Here is a 16,746-nt window from a genome sequence, read left to right as displayed (position 1 = left end):
CTTAATGATTTTGTAATAACTGAGAGCAAAGTGGAGGAGAAATTGTTGAAGTTAAACATAAGAAAGGCACCTGGGGTGGATGGGATCTATCCAGTTATATTAAAGGAGGCGGCAAAGCAACTAAGCAAACCCTTAGCCATAATTATGAGAGCATCCTTGGACTCAGGGGAGGTTCCCACGGACTGGAGATGTGCAAATGTGTCCCCAATTCACAAAGGTGGATCGAAGGGTGACACGAGTAATTACAGACCAGTTAGTTTAACTTCTGTTCCGGGTAAAATAATGGAGTCGCTGGTTAAAGATGCATTGCAGGATCATCTAGACAAGACTGCAGCAATAATTCAAACACAGCATGGGTTTGTTAAGGGAAAGTCTTGTCTGACAAATTTGATTGGTTATTATGATGTGGTCACAAAGGAACTGGATGCAAAAAATAATTTTGATATCATATACTTGGATTTCAGGAAAGCTTTTGACACTGTTGCGCATGGAAGACTATTGTACAAATTGGAGCAGAATGGTATTAAGGGTAAGTTGCTACAATGGATAAAAGGATAGTTGAGTGGGAGAAGACAGAGGGTGGTAATCAATGGGTGCTGCTCTTCGTGGACTAATGTTATTAGTGGAGTCCCACAGGGTTCGGTGTTGGGTCCACTGTTGTTTTGTGTATTTATCAATGATATTGATGAAGGTATATCAGGCTTATTGTCGAAGTTTGCAGATGATACAAAGGTTGGCAGGGTTGTTAATGACAGTAATGGCAGTGTGCTACTGCAACAGGATCTAGATAATTTGGGCAGATGGGCTAAAAAGTGGCAACTGAAGTTCAACCTTGACAAATGCAAAGTACTGCATATGGGTAGAAGTAACCCCAGAGAAACGTACCAACTGTGTGGTACTACACTTAAGGTGGTAGAAAATGACAAAGACCTGGGAGTAATTGTGCAGGCAGATATGAAGTTTTCTGAACAGTGCAGACAGGCTGCTAGGGCGGGTCATGGGGTTTTGTCAATGATATATAGGAATTTTGCTAGCAGGGAAAAGGAGGTGATTGTCCCTCTGTATAAGGCAATGGTCAGGCCACGCCTTGAGTACTGCGTACAGGTCTGGAGGCCTCATTTTAGGAAGGATGTAGATTTGCTTGAGCGTGTACAGAGAAGAGCAACACGATTGGTGAGGGGAATGAAGGGATTCTCTTACCAAGAGAGGCTTAAGTTCTGCAAATTGCAGTGGCTGGAGACTAGGCACCTGCGCGGTGATCTGATTGAGGTCTATGAGGCCTTGAATCGGTTGAGCACGCTGAATTCTGATGGGATCCTTCCACTTGCTCGGATTACCAACCTACGGGGACATAAATTCAAATTGAGGAAAGACAGTTGTAGAATAGATGTGCGGAAATTTGCCTTTAGCCAGCGGGTGGTTAATTGCTGGAACAAACTTCCATCTGTCGTTGTGGAAGTTGATAGATTGAATAAATTTAAGGAGGAACTGGACAGGCATTTGAAGGGAATTGTGGGATTTTTTTTTTTTTTTTTTTTTTTTTTGCTGATGCTGCATAAGCTCCTACACTTGCGGTGATTTATGCCACTGTCGCTTTCCAGTTGGCTGAAACAATGCGAGACGTCGACGGCCACGTTCCTCCACCACCTTTCTCCGCCCACAGCGCTGTCCACGACAATATGTTATTCCGAAAAAAAAAAGTATTCTCAATACACTCTTGATACTGTCGAAAGGGGATAGTGCAATTTCTGTACCACCTCCGCGATATAGTGACCCCTGCGTCGGGCACTCACTCTCATCCATCTTTCAAAGTCGGTTAATTCACGATATTTATCCATACTGACATCGAATTGCAATCATCTGCTTTCCTAAATCCCATGTCTTTCAAAGTACTGAACTGCGAATAGAATTTTTCATATTTCGATCCAGATTAACTGTAACGGAATTAGCGAGGGTCTAGTACTTAAAAATTTCAGCCTTACGCTTAGCCCAATAATACTCAACAAAAGAGTGCAGCAAAATTGGCCCGACAAATAGTCTCCTTGTGTCGGACCGCATGCATGGTGCTCGTCATCTTTCCTGGTTAGAAGCGCTCTGCATAGCTGTGCCGGGTTCCAACAGTAATCGTAATTGAGGAACCTACCTACACTATTATGGAGGCGATAATTTTCCATCATAATGTGAAATGGTGAGCTAATAACTTGGCAAACATGCGTCGTGCTAGCTGCGCAGCGTCCGACCACTGATTTTTGTTTCTTTTTTGCCGTTCATGATCAGCATTAATTTGAATTTATCGCATGCCACACCTCTGTAGAATTTAATGATGAATATTAAATCCTACTATTGGTTTGGATTATCTGTTTGAACCTTCACTGTCTTAATACCTGCTCTGGAGGATTACCGGATTTTGGTGCCTGAAATGTAGGGCTTTTCTTACTCAGGTCCCAAACTGGCTTTGGACAATCTTATTAAATTATGTATTTATGACTGCTGTCAGAATTTGTGTCCCATGTCATGTGGTGAGATAAGAGAGAGTTGTATTTTTGAAACTCCTCCATCGAAAGGAACATTTTAAAAACAAACTTAGATGTAATAAACGTTCCAAAGCTGGTAAATGTGTTTCTGACATTGCAAGGACACACCGCCTTGGAATCATTCTCTAGAAACGACAGCCAGTATTGTTCTGTCACAGTCACTCATCCTTCGAGTTGGTGGAAAAGGGTTCCTATACTTATGCATGGATTATTTGCTCTAAATGAAAACCAGTTTTAAAGTGTCACTTCGCTCTGTTCTGTTGACTTATGAATACGACATTACATTTCCCTTAATCATAACATTTTATAACCTCGTAAATACAAAACGGTACTTTATTTTTTCAGTCCCCCTGCTTGGAATAATGAAATCATCATTAAAGATTCTGCTCAACTCAAAGAATTTTTGGAAGCTGTAGTAGCTTCGTTCACTGCTCTATTGGTCACGAGTACCAATTGTTGTTGGAGTAGGGTTTTAGGAGCACCAGCATCAACATAATTGCTCCGTATGTCTGTAAATTGCGTGTATTCTATGGTCGATTTTCTGTTTTTCCCTGGCGAAAAACCACGCCGACTAACTCAGTCACATTGTGAAAAAGGAACTCAAGTCTTTTCCACCCGATGTGGGAGGACAGCGGTTATACCAACTGTGCTATCCACGAGGGCTGAGTACCAGTAGAGAGTGAGAAAAACAGAAGTATACAGAATGGCGTCTCAGAGTCTAGAGAACCAATTTTCAAAACTTAGCTCACAAAAACCGAATAACTAAATTTTCAAGGAAACATTTTGCCTTGTCAAGGAATAATTAACATACGCCGGTGTTCAAAGAAAGTGCATCACCCCTTAAAATTGTAATTATCGTCCGAATAACGTAAGTATATGGCAATATTTCTTACAGATTGCATCAGATAAGATTGACACGCTTAGGTGATGTAATATTGCATCAGCACGCACTGCAAGAGTTGCAGTCATTCCTTGCTTGTGTCAGGATGGCGAGTTTCGTGCAGATGACGCCACGAAGAAGGAGTGCTGTTGTTGCTTTATGTGAGGAAGGATGTTCTTCCCGTCATATTGCTTATAGAGTGTCTTGTAATCAGTCGACAGTGAGTAGATTTCTTTCCAAACTCAAGAGTTGATAGGAAAAAAGGAACCAGACGCAAACGAGTCTCTCAAACGAGTTTTGAAGGCATAAGCACTTCAAAACTCTAAACGAGTTTTGAAGTGCTTATGCCTTAAAAACCGAAAAGCTTCTTCGTCTGAGCTGAAAAGAGAATGGGAAGAACATACAGGCGTGGTAGTAACAGTCGGAAGACGCCTCTTCAAAAATGGACCCGTCGTCCTAAGAAGAAGCCTCTCCTCACACAAAAAATGAAAAAGGCCCGATTAATTTGGTGTAAGGAGCATGTCAAGTGGACTCCAGAGCAGTGGAAGTCAGTTATTTTCTCGGATGAGAAGAAATTCAACCTGCATGGCTCTGATGGGAGACAAACGATTCGCCGTAGACGTGGTGAAGAATACTATCCACACTGTATGGTGTCTACAGTGAAATTCCCTACCAGCCAAATGATATGGGGATGCATTTCGTATCACCTGCAGTTTATAAAAGGTTCCGTAAATGCCAATGGATACCTGGCTATATTGGAAGGCCAATTGTTGCTAACCATTACAACCTGCCAAGTAACTGCATCTTTCAGGACAACCCTGCTCCTTGTCATCGGGCGAAAAGTGTAAGTAGGCGCTTCTGTAATTACTTTAGCTTCATTTCTGCATTAGAGGTTCAACAGTAATGTGTTTACATTTGTTACAGCTGAAAAAATGGTTGGAAGAACGGTCCATTACAACTCTTAGCTGATCAGGAAACAGCTGAATCCTATAGAGAACTGTTGGCATCGTGTGGAATCTGCAATTGCTAGAAAGAAACCAAAGATCCTTCGTGAACTTCATAATTCGTGTTTTGAACGACGAACTACCAGTTGATTATCTTCAGAAATTGATCTTGTCAATGCCTCGATGGTGTGCTGCTGTCACCAGGTTGTTATTTGGTTTTAGGAACATTAGCAGCTAAGCAACCAACGATGGTCATTCCCTGATCTTTTTGCATCCTCCGCATTTGGTGGTGACGGGCTCGAACGCCGGTCTAATCAAGAAGCGGCTGTCATCAGGGCCAGAGGCGGTTCAAATTAGTTTGCATCTGGTGAACTTTTCATTTTGTTTCCCATTTAAAATGATAAACTGAAGCAAATTGAGGGCTTCTGATAACATTTCAGCCATAATTGTTGTGTTTACCAAAACTGTTGTATAAAGGTTGCAAATGCTCATTTTGGAATATTTTGAGGGCACCTGTCAAATATTAGTTAGCTTTCCCTTAACTATTAATAAATATCTTTTGTTTATATTTCTATTTGTGATGCTAGTCATTAATGTAACATACCATCGCGAAAAACGGTCAGAAATATGAAATTCCCAGGGGATGCACTTTGTTTGAACACCAGTGTATATGAGGTATATGTATGATGGATATGTGGACGTAAAACAAGAAAGATGGCTAAATGGATGATAAGAGGGGGGGGGGTTAAATGTTAAATTGGAGGGGAAGCATGATATAGTTAAGACTGTTGGGAAATACTGATTCATATCAGTTATAATAATTGATGGTGTAAGACAGGTAAAAGCTGAGTAGTAAAAATCGTTGGAAAAGAAAGCTAGAAGAGGGAAAGGAGTTCTACTCGTATGCGAAAACAAGAAAGAACAAAGTAAACACAGTTTCCGCCCACCTGAAATCGTAGCAGTGGAATCACAATCAATAAGAAATGGTCATTATATAAACAAGCACTTCTCAAAGTTCTGCAACAGAAAACCCATTTTAATTGAGGGGAAATAATGAAACCTAGTCAGACACAAAATAATTTATAAGTTAATTCAAACTGATCTCTGAGAAACATCTAATCGAAAAACTACTGAGGCTGACGAAAGGCAAGACCGTCCAGTAGACGTGCAGCGTCAAACCGTCAGTAATGTTAATGAGATCGCTATCACTAATATTTTCCCAATCCATAACGGAAGAGATGATGGGGAAACTGCAAACAGGAGAAGCTCAAGATCGTCGAATTTTAAGGACATAAGTGAGACAAGTATGGAATCTTAAAGCTCACTGCATGTGTTCAAGAAGAGTCTCCTTTCCAGTCTAGTCTATTATTATGACGAAGACATAAAAACCTTGATATTATATTGCCTAGATTTTAGTAAAGCATATATGCTACGTTTCCTCACCACAGATCATTGGTAAGCCAGAGTATGCTAAGGTTACAGGGAATGTCTTGAGAATTAGACGCCGACTGATTCTCAAGACATTCCCATTTATGACTACCCTTGAGACAGAGGGTGGTCATAAATGGTATTCTACAGATTAGATTTAGTTATTTTTCATTCAGTGATCGGGGTGAGATACCCCTTATTTCTTATCTTCCTTAAAGAAGTTGGGGAGGGAGTACAGAGGAAGGTGTCTGAGTTGGCCGATGATTTGAATGTTAGAAGGGTGGTTAAGAACCAGACTCAGACTCTGCTGCTTCTGAATAAACTGATGAGGAATAATAATCGTTTTCCTGCATTTCGCACTCTCTAAATTGGTCCTCAGTTTACAGATGCCTACCGAGCTCATCAGCAACTCCACTGAATCCAGAATTTGGATCACATTTCGAACTTACAGAAACAGCTTCTGCTTCTCTCCTTCAGCTCCATGGAAATTAATAGGGAATCAATAGAGATAAATCCTTTCGAGAACCAGTGTATTCGAAAAATTATGTTCCTACTCGAATGCAATTGTAAATGGACTGAAATCTTTGTTTCTCATTTATAACCCATAATGACTTTACTCTTGTATTTCACTTACTGAGTTTTCGTGATCATTATTTTTTTAATTTGCTTAATGGTACCCTATAGAGTTATGCAGCACCAGGAACCAATTTTGTAAGTTCGTACATTACAGATATATAAATTTCAGTCTGATTAAAATATAAAATGAATGAAGGATGTATGTTCTCATTGGAAGGGAAGACAAGAACGAACGAACACAAATAAATGTGGAGTTACAGAAGCCTAGATCTCGTGAAATTTTCTGCGGTCAGAATTGTAAATCTCCAGTATAAATTACCTTCCAAAGTGGCTGAGACAGAGAGTTTGGTAAAGTTCAAAATAGAACTGGTTGGTCCCTTTTTTTGGCAACAGGTTTTAAACATCATATAACAGAAAATTAATTACTATAAATGATAATTATAAACAAAGTTCGTTTCGCAAGTGGGAAAGGCTTTATTTAAGTTCATTTATGGATTGAACTTTTATCTGTGTTTTCCGTGGCCACATTTTCTCCTGGCTGATTGGGTTTTCATCCGGCACGTAGGAAACCAGATCATAGAGTACAGATTGTTTGTAAAAAATTGAAACAATGGATTGAAGAGAGCGAAAGAGATAGAATAATGGAGGTGATCGGAAAGAGATTGAAAATGATTTCGCGTACTTTGGCCAATGGGAAATTTCTCTAGCCTGGTGTTAGATTTCAGATGGTTTACTGAGATTAAGACAATTACGTGATGACTTAGAAGTTTTTTGTCTTTGGAAAGTTCATTGTTAAATGATTGACAGCATCATACCATCCAAAAATTACATCGATTACCACACACGAATATTATTATCTTAACAACCAATATGCAGATTGATCACTAGATTAAAACTATAAGCTGGGCAGCACGATTTAAACATTCACTCAAGAAAAGATATTAACTTGCAGAGTTCATGTAATAAACCTCAGTACCATCAGATTTCTCCTCCTGAAATAAATTAAAACGCTCAGAATACACCCGATAGAGAATTTCTCTGATTAGAGTCATGCGAATTCACTCAGAAACATCCTTCTGAGCAATTTATCGATGTGTCAATTTTAATCCTTTTGTTTGTTTTTTTACTGGAAGCCACTGACAAATTTTCTTTTGCTCAGTGCGTCTTAATTCGCCTTGGGCGATTTTTATTGCTAAGAAACTCAATGAGTGGAACTAGACTTTCTTGTCACTCCCGGAATGCTGAAGGGATATACTTTTTTTGTTTTAATTCTTGTGGGCAATTCCTGAAGAAAAAAAAAAAAAAAAAAACAATTAATAAAACGAAAAATCCAGTACCTTCCTCTCTCTCTCTCAATAAATGGTTGGATTAACAAACGATCTTCCAGTCGACTTGAATTTCAGGCCGACCACTGAATATTATAAAACTAGTCTCGGGCATTTTCTTTTGTCTTATTTTTGTCATTTTAATTAACCACTTATCAGAGTTGTCTCATCCGTGTTAAAACAGGTAAGGAACAGAACGGCCCTGCTTTTTCCCAACATATTCTAGTCTGTTCTAAAGTTTTCAAAGCAATTTCTGCAAGCGTTTTAATGCAGCGTAAAATTCAATTAAAAAATTCGCCATTACTCATTTATTCACACTCTCTCTTTGAGCGTATTTTCATTTCTTTGAATTTTAATTACGATACCATCAGTACTAATAACAGTAAAACCATTTTCAAAAAGCGAAAAATAAAATAATTTCCAAGCAATTGTTTGTTTAGAAAAATGTGCAATACGACAGCACCAGCTAAAACAAATTAATTTAAAATTTTGTCTTATTGGATAAAAAAATTAAATAAATTTCGTTATTTGATACATCCTGAACCAGTCAGCTGGTTCAGGATGAGCCAGAAAATCTGAGCCAGATGAGCAGAAAACCCACTACACTATTATTATGGGGGACTTCAATGTTAAGGTTGGAAAAAGGCAAAACAGCGCAGAAAGAGGAACTATAGGAAATTTTGGAATTGGTGAAAGAAATAAAAGAGGTGAAAGACTTGTGGAATTTGCAGAATCTCAAGGAATGTCAGTAATGAACACTTTTTTCAAGAAAAGGGTGAACAGAAAGTGGACATGGAAGAGTCCAAATGGATTAACAACTAATGAAATCGACTTCATCCTCACTAACAGAAGATATATTGTGAATGATGTTACCGTCCTGAATAAGGTAAATGTTGGAAGTGATCACAGAATGGTAAGATGTACACTTGATATAGATGTAGGAAAGGAAAGGAAAAAACTGACTCGAGTAAATAATACAAAGGTCTTTGAAATAACAGAGGAGGAGAAAAAGCAGTATGTACTGGAACTTAAGAACAAGTTTGAGCTTCTGCAGACTGCTCAGGACCAAGATATCGACGAGGAATATTACAACTTTCTGAAAGTGATAAAGCCCAAGAAACCTATAGGGAAACAGAAATCCAAAGAAGAAAAAATTAGTCAATAAACACTTGTTATGATGAACTGAAGGCAAAAAATGAAGAGCAAGGTAAACACTGACAAGGAAAAAATTGAGTATACTGAGTTATGCAAAACCATTAGAAAGAGACCCAGAGAGGACATAAGAAGATTTAACACAAGAAATGTAGAACAAGCATTAAGGGAAAACAAAGGATTTAAATCAGCAGCCATGAGCAGTAATACAGAAAGACAAATGATACTGAAACTGAAGAATAGCGATGGTGTACTTATAAACAGCAGAGAAGGCATAATTCAAATAGCAGAAGACTACTATAGAGAATTATACAAGGAGCGAGGGAATGATACCAGCAGTGGGGAAGATGGATTGCAAAGTAGCAACACATACGACATACCCGATATTCTTCCTGATGAGGTAGAACATGCATTGAAGAAAATGAAGAATCGGAAAGCCCCGGGGGAAGATGAAGTTACTGTAGAGTTGTTAAAATTGGGAGGAAGAGACATAACACAAAAACTGGCAAGGCTCTTCACAAAGTGCATTAGAAAAGGTGTGATGCCTAAGCAGTGGAATAATGCAATCATAGTTTTGCTGCATAAGAAAGGAGATAAATCAGAAATTGGAAATTATAGACCAATTAGCTTGTTATCCCATATCTACAAGTTGTTCACAAGGGTCATTACTAACAGATTAGAAAGAATACTTGATTAGAATCAACCAAAAGAGCAAGCTGGCTTTAGGACAGGATTCTCAACTATGGATCACCTTCACGTAATATCACAGCTAATGGAGAAAGCAAATGAATATAAAACACCATTATGCCTGGCATTTGTGGATTATGAAAAGGCATTTGACTCCATACAGCATAAGGCAATGTTTCGGGCACTGGAAAGACAAGGCATAGATACTCCATATATTATGATTTTGAAGAAAATATATGAGAACGCTACCTCTTTTATTAGATTAGACAAAGACAGTAGCAAATTTAAAATCGAGAAAGGAGTTCGACAAGGAGACACAATATCTCCGAAGCTGTTTACTGCTGCTCTTGAGGAAGCTTTCAGAAGATTAGACTGGTCGCAGAAAGGAGTCAATGTGAACGGAGAGTACCTAAACCATTTACGATTTGCAGATGACATTGTGGTCATAAGCCACGATCCTGAAGAATTAGAGGAAAATCTTAATCAGTTATGCACAGTTAATAAGGATTTTGGACTAAAGATGAATATGCATTCATCAAGTTATTAGCTGTAATAATGATAAATGGCTGGAAGTGAAGAGAAGAATAAATTTTGATGGATAGCATTCAGGAAATATAGTCACATACTGAAGAGAAATATCCCAATTTGTCTGAAACGTAAAATAATGAATCAATGTATACTCCCCACCATGACTTATGGAAGTGAAACTTGGGCTCTCACCAAAAGAATGGAAGAGAAGCTAACTACACAGCGAAGAATAGAACGAATTATATTGGGAATCAGACTGTTAGATAAGAAGAGAAACACATGGATTAGGCAGCAAACTCAAGTAAAGGACATGCTTATCAAAACTAAAGAACTAAAACGGTCTTGGACAGGACACATAGCTCGAAGACATGATGACAGATGGACTAAGAGAATAACAGAATGGTATCCAAGAGGAGCTAGAAGAGAACCTGGAAGACAAAGGCGGAGATGGATAGATGAAATTCATGAGTTTGTGGGTAGTAAATGGATGGCCAGTGCTCAAAACAGAAAGAACTGGAAAGTTGCTGGAGAGACCTTCATTCTGCAGTGGATTTAAAATGTCTGATGATGAACCAGTCAGCTACAAGTTTATAAAATTAGTAATTCGATATGCAATCTACCTGTGCTGACATCTACTTGAGAAAAAGAGATAACTTTAATTACATTAATATAATCGACTGTGCTGACATCTACCGGAAGATTACAAGGCACGTTGGAAATATATTTTAAAATAATAATTATTTGAATTTAATAATATAAGTTATGTTATTTATGATTTTGTATTTAAATAATGATTATAAATATTATTATAAGGTATTATCGTATATTTGAGTCTTTGAACGTATATTTAAACTGATTTAATTGAATTATTTTACAGTTTTTATTATTAAGAAACGTGTTCAGTGAATTCGTGTTTTCAACAACAAATCGTATACAGACACAAAAATGGACTCAGGATAACAACAAACATTTGTGTATCTAATATTTTCAAAGAATAACGGATCATATATATGTATAACATACGTATATACAAGGATTATTTTTCAATAGTCGATAAATAGCAAATATACACGTGTTTCTTAAATTTGTGCATTCGGTTTGTGCGATGACATTATGGGAACAAACATAACAGTGGTGCTCTTGCAAGAACGAACCATACAGTACAAAACAATTAACGATTCTCAATTGCACAGATTCATGGAGAAAATACGCAGGGCTACGGGAACAATATACAAAATCTAAGAGGGACGTCACCAAACTATAATCGAAAAACAGATTTAAATGAATGAGCACACACCTATTTGAAAACGGTCTAAAGCATAGTCGGCGAAGGATGAAATTGAAGATTAATATAAAGGAAAAGAAATGAAAAATAAAAACGAACTGTCGATGCTATAAGTCCACTGAAGCCGAATTGTCAATCTCCAGCAAGATCAAGTCTCTCTCCAGTTTGAAGATCTGATTGCGCAACTCCTGCATTTTCAGTTGCTTCTCTTCTCGGTCCGAGAGTTCTAAACTGTCAACTACAGTCGGGGTGCAGCTGGTCGCCGTAGTTTCACTGATATTTCCGCCTCCGGTGGCCGAATCTGTTTCTATAGACGATGCTGACGGAGACCTATTAACCTCATGTTCGCACTGTCGTTGAGTTAATGATACAGAAAACTCCTCCGGTGTGGAGAAGGAGGTGCTACAGTACAAGGGGGCCGTAGTCCACGCACTTTCACTCGCCGTGTTCTCCGACGTAGTCGATTGCGCGCCTTCTAGCGATTGCTGCTGCGGTTCTTCGGCGGTGGACTGCAAAGAGGAGTAGTGGGTGTTGTTCTTGGACTCCCCCGAGGAGTACCCACAGATAGCGCTTTCAACATGGCGCAGCACATGCGGGGATGACATTGTTTTTGTTGTGGCGTTTCCCAGCAACCAGTTCATGGGGCTTAGCTCCAAGGGTTTGTCGGCAACTCGCGATTTGTTAATGGCCCTGTCCGACAGACAACCTCGGACAGGCGTCGGCCTCGTGTAGGGCACCTGCAGGTGGCTGTGGCAGTCGACAGTGACGATGGTCGGAAGGCTGGACCGGATGTTGCTCTCCTGGTCGTCCTCCACCTCCAGAAATCGAGGCTTTCGTCGGGCCTCATGCCGTTTCGACTTCCTCAGGTGTCGAGAAGATTTATTGCTGTTGCTGCTGTCTTGAGAAGACATCAGTCGGTCGCTTCCGGTATGCCAAATGTCGTTGCTCAGCTCACTCGCATTAGAAATCCTTTCCCTGTCTCGATACTCGGACAGCCATGGAGGAAGTCCATCATCGCTGTCCTCCTAAAAATACAACCACGCATTAGAAACAACTGAGCGTTTGCAAATGAAAAGGGCAAATTACGGCTAAATCCCTATTTAAAGTTTTTAAAATAATTCTGTACACTATCCTACCAAAAGTCATTTGCTGAAATCAGAGGGACATCCCTCTGATTTCAGCAAAATAGACAAATACCAATGGTTATCGCAAAATTCATTCTGAAGGATGAGCACAGAAATTTCTAGGAATTGAACATTCTTAAATGAATGTATCACTTCTGGACACTGAACCCAAGAAACAACAACAATTAAAATACTGATTTCTTTAAATAAATATGCATTTTATTGATAATTACAAGTTTTCAATGACTTTTGGTAGGATAGTGTATTAATCAATGTTAATTGACTTTAGCCATAGTGTAGTTATTTAAAGAAAAGCGTTTAATTATTGCATGGAACAGTAACAACATTATTTTAAATGTGTTGGAAACTTCCAAGTTAAGTTAACCAACTCCTAATGGAGTTATCAATGGATCTTACCTCGTTGTTATTATCGATTGTGTCGTAGCGATTCCTTTGAGCACCGTAAAGGGACTGATCGCCTTTTGGCTGAGGGGCCCCCGTCATCCTTGCCAACTCTTGTTCCAGCTGGAAATAACCAACACGTTGAATGTATCAGGTGAACGTTAATAGTTAATTTTAAGTGGGGCGAGAAATTTTGCTACAAAATTGATGATAAAATATTACAAAAACAAATGTGAATTACGAATTTGCTTACTTAAAAATATTTTAATAAACAAATTGCTCTTCATAACGTATTTTTATTATAGTCGAAACAATATAAATTGCAGTATATGGCTGTACTCAAGACCTTTAAACGGTGTTTTTGGTTTAACTTTGCGGATTCTTACCAGTTACTATAACAAATGTTTATAGGAGATTCTGTGCCGAAGTCTGAGTGCATTGCCATGACTACTCTTTATCAAATACTCATTTAAAAATGTTCGTTATTGCACTGCTCATCTCAATCTTAATCTTCCAATGATTTGCCTTTCATTTAGCATCATTCCGAACTATCAAAGGCGCAAGCAAATTATACACCCTTCTTTTCTGTGGTATGCAGTCAGGGTGGTATTGTTCATATACTTTTGGTAATAGAGGATACATTTCTAACAGCCTTCCAGTTTCGAGAACAAACGGGATCTGGAAGGAATTTGTCTTCTAAAATAGCTGGAATTATTAATGCTGCTGTGAATCTGTTTATAATTAAGTAGGCATTTTTTCTTTCCAATTGCTCACTGAGGGTAAATGACACTCTGTGTTCTAATTTCTCAACTAATGCTGGTGTACCCCAAGGTTCTTTTTTTCCCCGTTCTTACCTCTGTATTAAGACCTTCTTCCACTTATTAGAAATCCTGTACCTCGTTTTGCCAATGAGAATAATATTTCACTCCACTTCTCAGTTCGATCAATATCTGGGGATTAGCATCCACTGAGACGCTAATCCCCCAGGTATTTCTCCAGTTTGAGATAATAAAACTTAATTTCAATCCCTCTAAACTCAGTCCGGTCTTACTTCTTAGCTTTCAACTCACTCATGGGCTCAAATACCTATTCATGTTCGGTGTCATCATTAAAAATTATATATATGATAAACAACCGGAAGTACATTAAGTGTACAGGACCAATGATGGTTTCTATGGAAACAGAAATCTATGAATCCCAATTATCAGGTTTCTTCATTTATCATTATAAATCTTCAGCGGGAGAAGAAATTGCCAATTTCACGTTAGAATATTCCTCAAACTCCTCCAGATTCTTATTACGATTCTACGCATTACGTGAAAAATCTTTACACCGCACACTACCCCACTTCCTTATTTTTTTTTTTCTACGATAGCATCAAGACCTCCCCGTTCACTTCTAAAAATCCAATTACTCGTAGCACATTTCAAGTACGGAAAGGAGCTTACCGAAAGGATATTTCCCTCCACTCCTTTAAATATTCGGAACTTTCAGATAGGTTCTTGGTCGTGGTCTTTTTTGCCATTCGATGAATATAAAATTCCAACTGGGGGCAGACAGCCTCTTACACCCTTCATCGTCTTATCAGCTTCGTTCAGCCATACTCTACAGAAATTCTTATGCCGATGGAGAGTATACCATCCGAATTACCACGCAATTTTTTTTTTTTATCGGAAACCGGAAGGAAGTAGGAGATGAAGTACAACAATATTTTCTTTTTACTGATTAAAAAATATCCATAAATATTAGATTATTATTTTTTATTGATATTTTAACTACGGGCCGTTCTAATTTCACTCGCTTTTATTCCTTATATAAATTATAAGCTAAGAAATTAATAAACCAGTAGTTAAAAAAGACGAGGAGGCATTCGGATTATTCAACACTTCGTTGAATGCATTTGCTATTTTTTTTTAGACTGTTTGGAATAAACTGATTACTAGTTGCACATTTGTGCACCAGATGGCGCTACGAACTCTTGTGTAAGAGAAGGTTATACGAAAAGCAAATTTTAGTTCAATTAAATCATTGATTAATGAATAAGGTGATTTGCAACGTTCTGATTAGGATATTTGGAATTTATTGATAGAAAACGTGTCGATTTATCGTTTGGAATCAGGCGTACGTATAAATAATTTCTAATTTGAGTTTGTTTTACGTTACACTGACCCTCATATTTAGCAATTATCTTAAATATCGTTATCGCTAATGCTAAAGTAATTAACTCACTTCCAGGAGTTCCCTCTTCAAAGCACGGTTCAACACTTCCGTTCGATACACACATTCTCGGGGTTCGTCAATAACAAAGCGTCGGGTGTTACACTCCACTTTCACACCAGGTGTCGCTACTATAGCTTCGTTGTCTAGATGCTTCCAGATGGTGTGTATCTAAGCGGAATATGGAGGACAAAAATGATATTAGAAATTTTATTTTTTATTAAGTAGTGGAATTTTATAAAATTAAAAGGAAGGAAATATTTTAAGGATTAGTAGATTATTTTGAAAATAAATAATCTTTAAAAGTGATATATAGTTTTTTTTAAATAAAATAATAAAAATTTAAATAAGTAGTATATATTTAAAAAATAAATAAATATAATTGAGAGATATGCGTTTTAAATAAAAACGAATTAACGTAATTTTAAATAGAAGTTTAATATTTTAAAAATAAATTTAACTAATTTTTTAAATAAAGATGAGAATTAATTTTAAATGATAAATATTTTAAAATAAATTTAAATATATTTTAATTTGGGTGTTGCTTTCTTACCTTCGGTACAAATAGAAGACAGAGGGTGGTGGTAGTGGAGATAAATATCAAAGCAGCGACCAGGACAAAGGTCAAAGTGTAACTTTCCACAGGTATGACATTGGCCAAGGCTACCACAATAACACTCGTAATGACCACGTTGTATACGCTCATTCCTATATACTGAGAGTCGTTGAGTGCTGGTATCTTCACATGACGAGTCTCCCAAGCCATATAACATCCGACAACTAATAAGAGGCCCTTGTAAATGTAGAGGGCTCCTAACCATTTCACCATATGCGCGGACTGGCACTGCTCCCTCTGATCCAAGTATACAACATTTCTGTCAGTACGGCTCACCTAATTAAAATCATTTGTCGAGGATTATAATTAATTGGAGCTTACAGACATGCACGTAATATTATGCAGTATAAAACGATCTTATTAACGAGATTCTACATAATTAAATCTTATATTAATTTTTATAATTCAGCAGGAAAGGCCTTAACTGAGATAACTTTTATTAAAAATTGTTTATTTTAATGAATTTAATTTTATATCAGTAAACATTTTGTTGTAAATATTCTAAGCGATAAATTATTTAAGATTAAAAATTGGCAATTTTAAAAAATATTTTTAAAAACTTTATATTAGTCACGTGTTCAAAGTACACTAAAAAAAAATGTACCAAAATTATCTGTTTGCTTTTCACGTTCTTACCTGCATAGTAAGGTTCCAAAGATGGCGCTCCATCGGATCTACTGTAACCCAGAGGGTTACAATGACGCAATCGATAAATAACAAGACACTGACAATGCCCAGGAGTTGCTGGTCATGAAGTAGCTGAAAATAATTCATAATACAATTATTAAGACTTTCTTTGAGTAATAATATGTTAACCGAAGGTTAATTTAAGCATTAAAATAATTATAATAAATTTAATTGCTTTTACAGTACAATTATTTATTTTTTAAGAATGCGCATCAACTGCATACCTTGCTCTTTACAATTCCCGTGTTAGCTCTTATAAAGATGTGATAAACTCGATAAGTCTTAATAAACATGCATCCAAAAGCCAGAGAAAACCCACCAGACAACAGAAACGCTCGGGCCTGTAAGACAAAACAAAAGG

The 16,746-nt window shown here is 37.6% G+C and overlaps 1 protein-coding gene across 1 annotated transcript in view; it reads right to left on the bottom strand.

Moving 5' to 3' along the window:
* Nucleotides 1–11,110: 11,110 nt before the first annotated feature.
* LOC150082069 (gamma-aminobutyric acid type B receptor subunit 2-like) overlaps nt 11,111–16,746 on the bottom strand; it is a 101,319-nt gene continuing 95,683 nt past the window's right edge. The window contains exons 12-17 of the mRNA XM_090379091.1: nt 16,610–16,726; nt 16,335–16,457; nt 15,636–15,974; nt 15,095–15,253; nt 12,881–12,988; nt 11,111–12,364 (exon numbers count right to left, since the gene is read on the bottom strand). Coding sequence (XP_090235217.1) covers nt 11,447–12,364; nt 12,881–12,988; nt 15,095–15,253; nt 15,636–15,974; nt 16,335–16,457; nt 16,610–16,726 — 1,764 coding nt within the window. The 3' untranslated portion in view covers nt 11,111–11,446. The remainder of the gene's footprint in view (nt 12,365–12,880; nt 12,989–15,094; nt 15,254–15,635; nt 15,975–16,334; nt 16,458–16,609; nt 16,727–16,746) is intronic.

The sequence above is a fragment of the Mastigoproctus giganteus genome, chromosome 8 (assembly GCF_048544385.1).
Source record: "Mastigoproctus giganteus isolate SK-2022 chromosome 8, ASM4854438v1, whole genome shotgun sequence".
Taxonomy (NCBI): Eukaryota; Metazoa; Arthropoda; class Arachnida; order Uropygi; family Thelyphonidae; genus Mastigoproctus; species Mastigoproctus giganteus.
The sequence above is the reverse complement of the archived record's forward strand: the minus strand, read 5'-3'. Positions and strand labels throughout refer to the sequence as shown.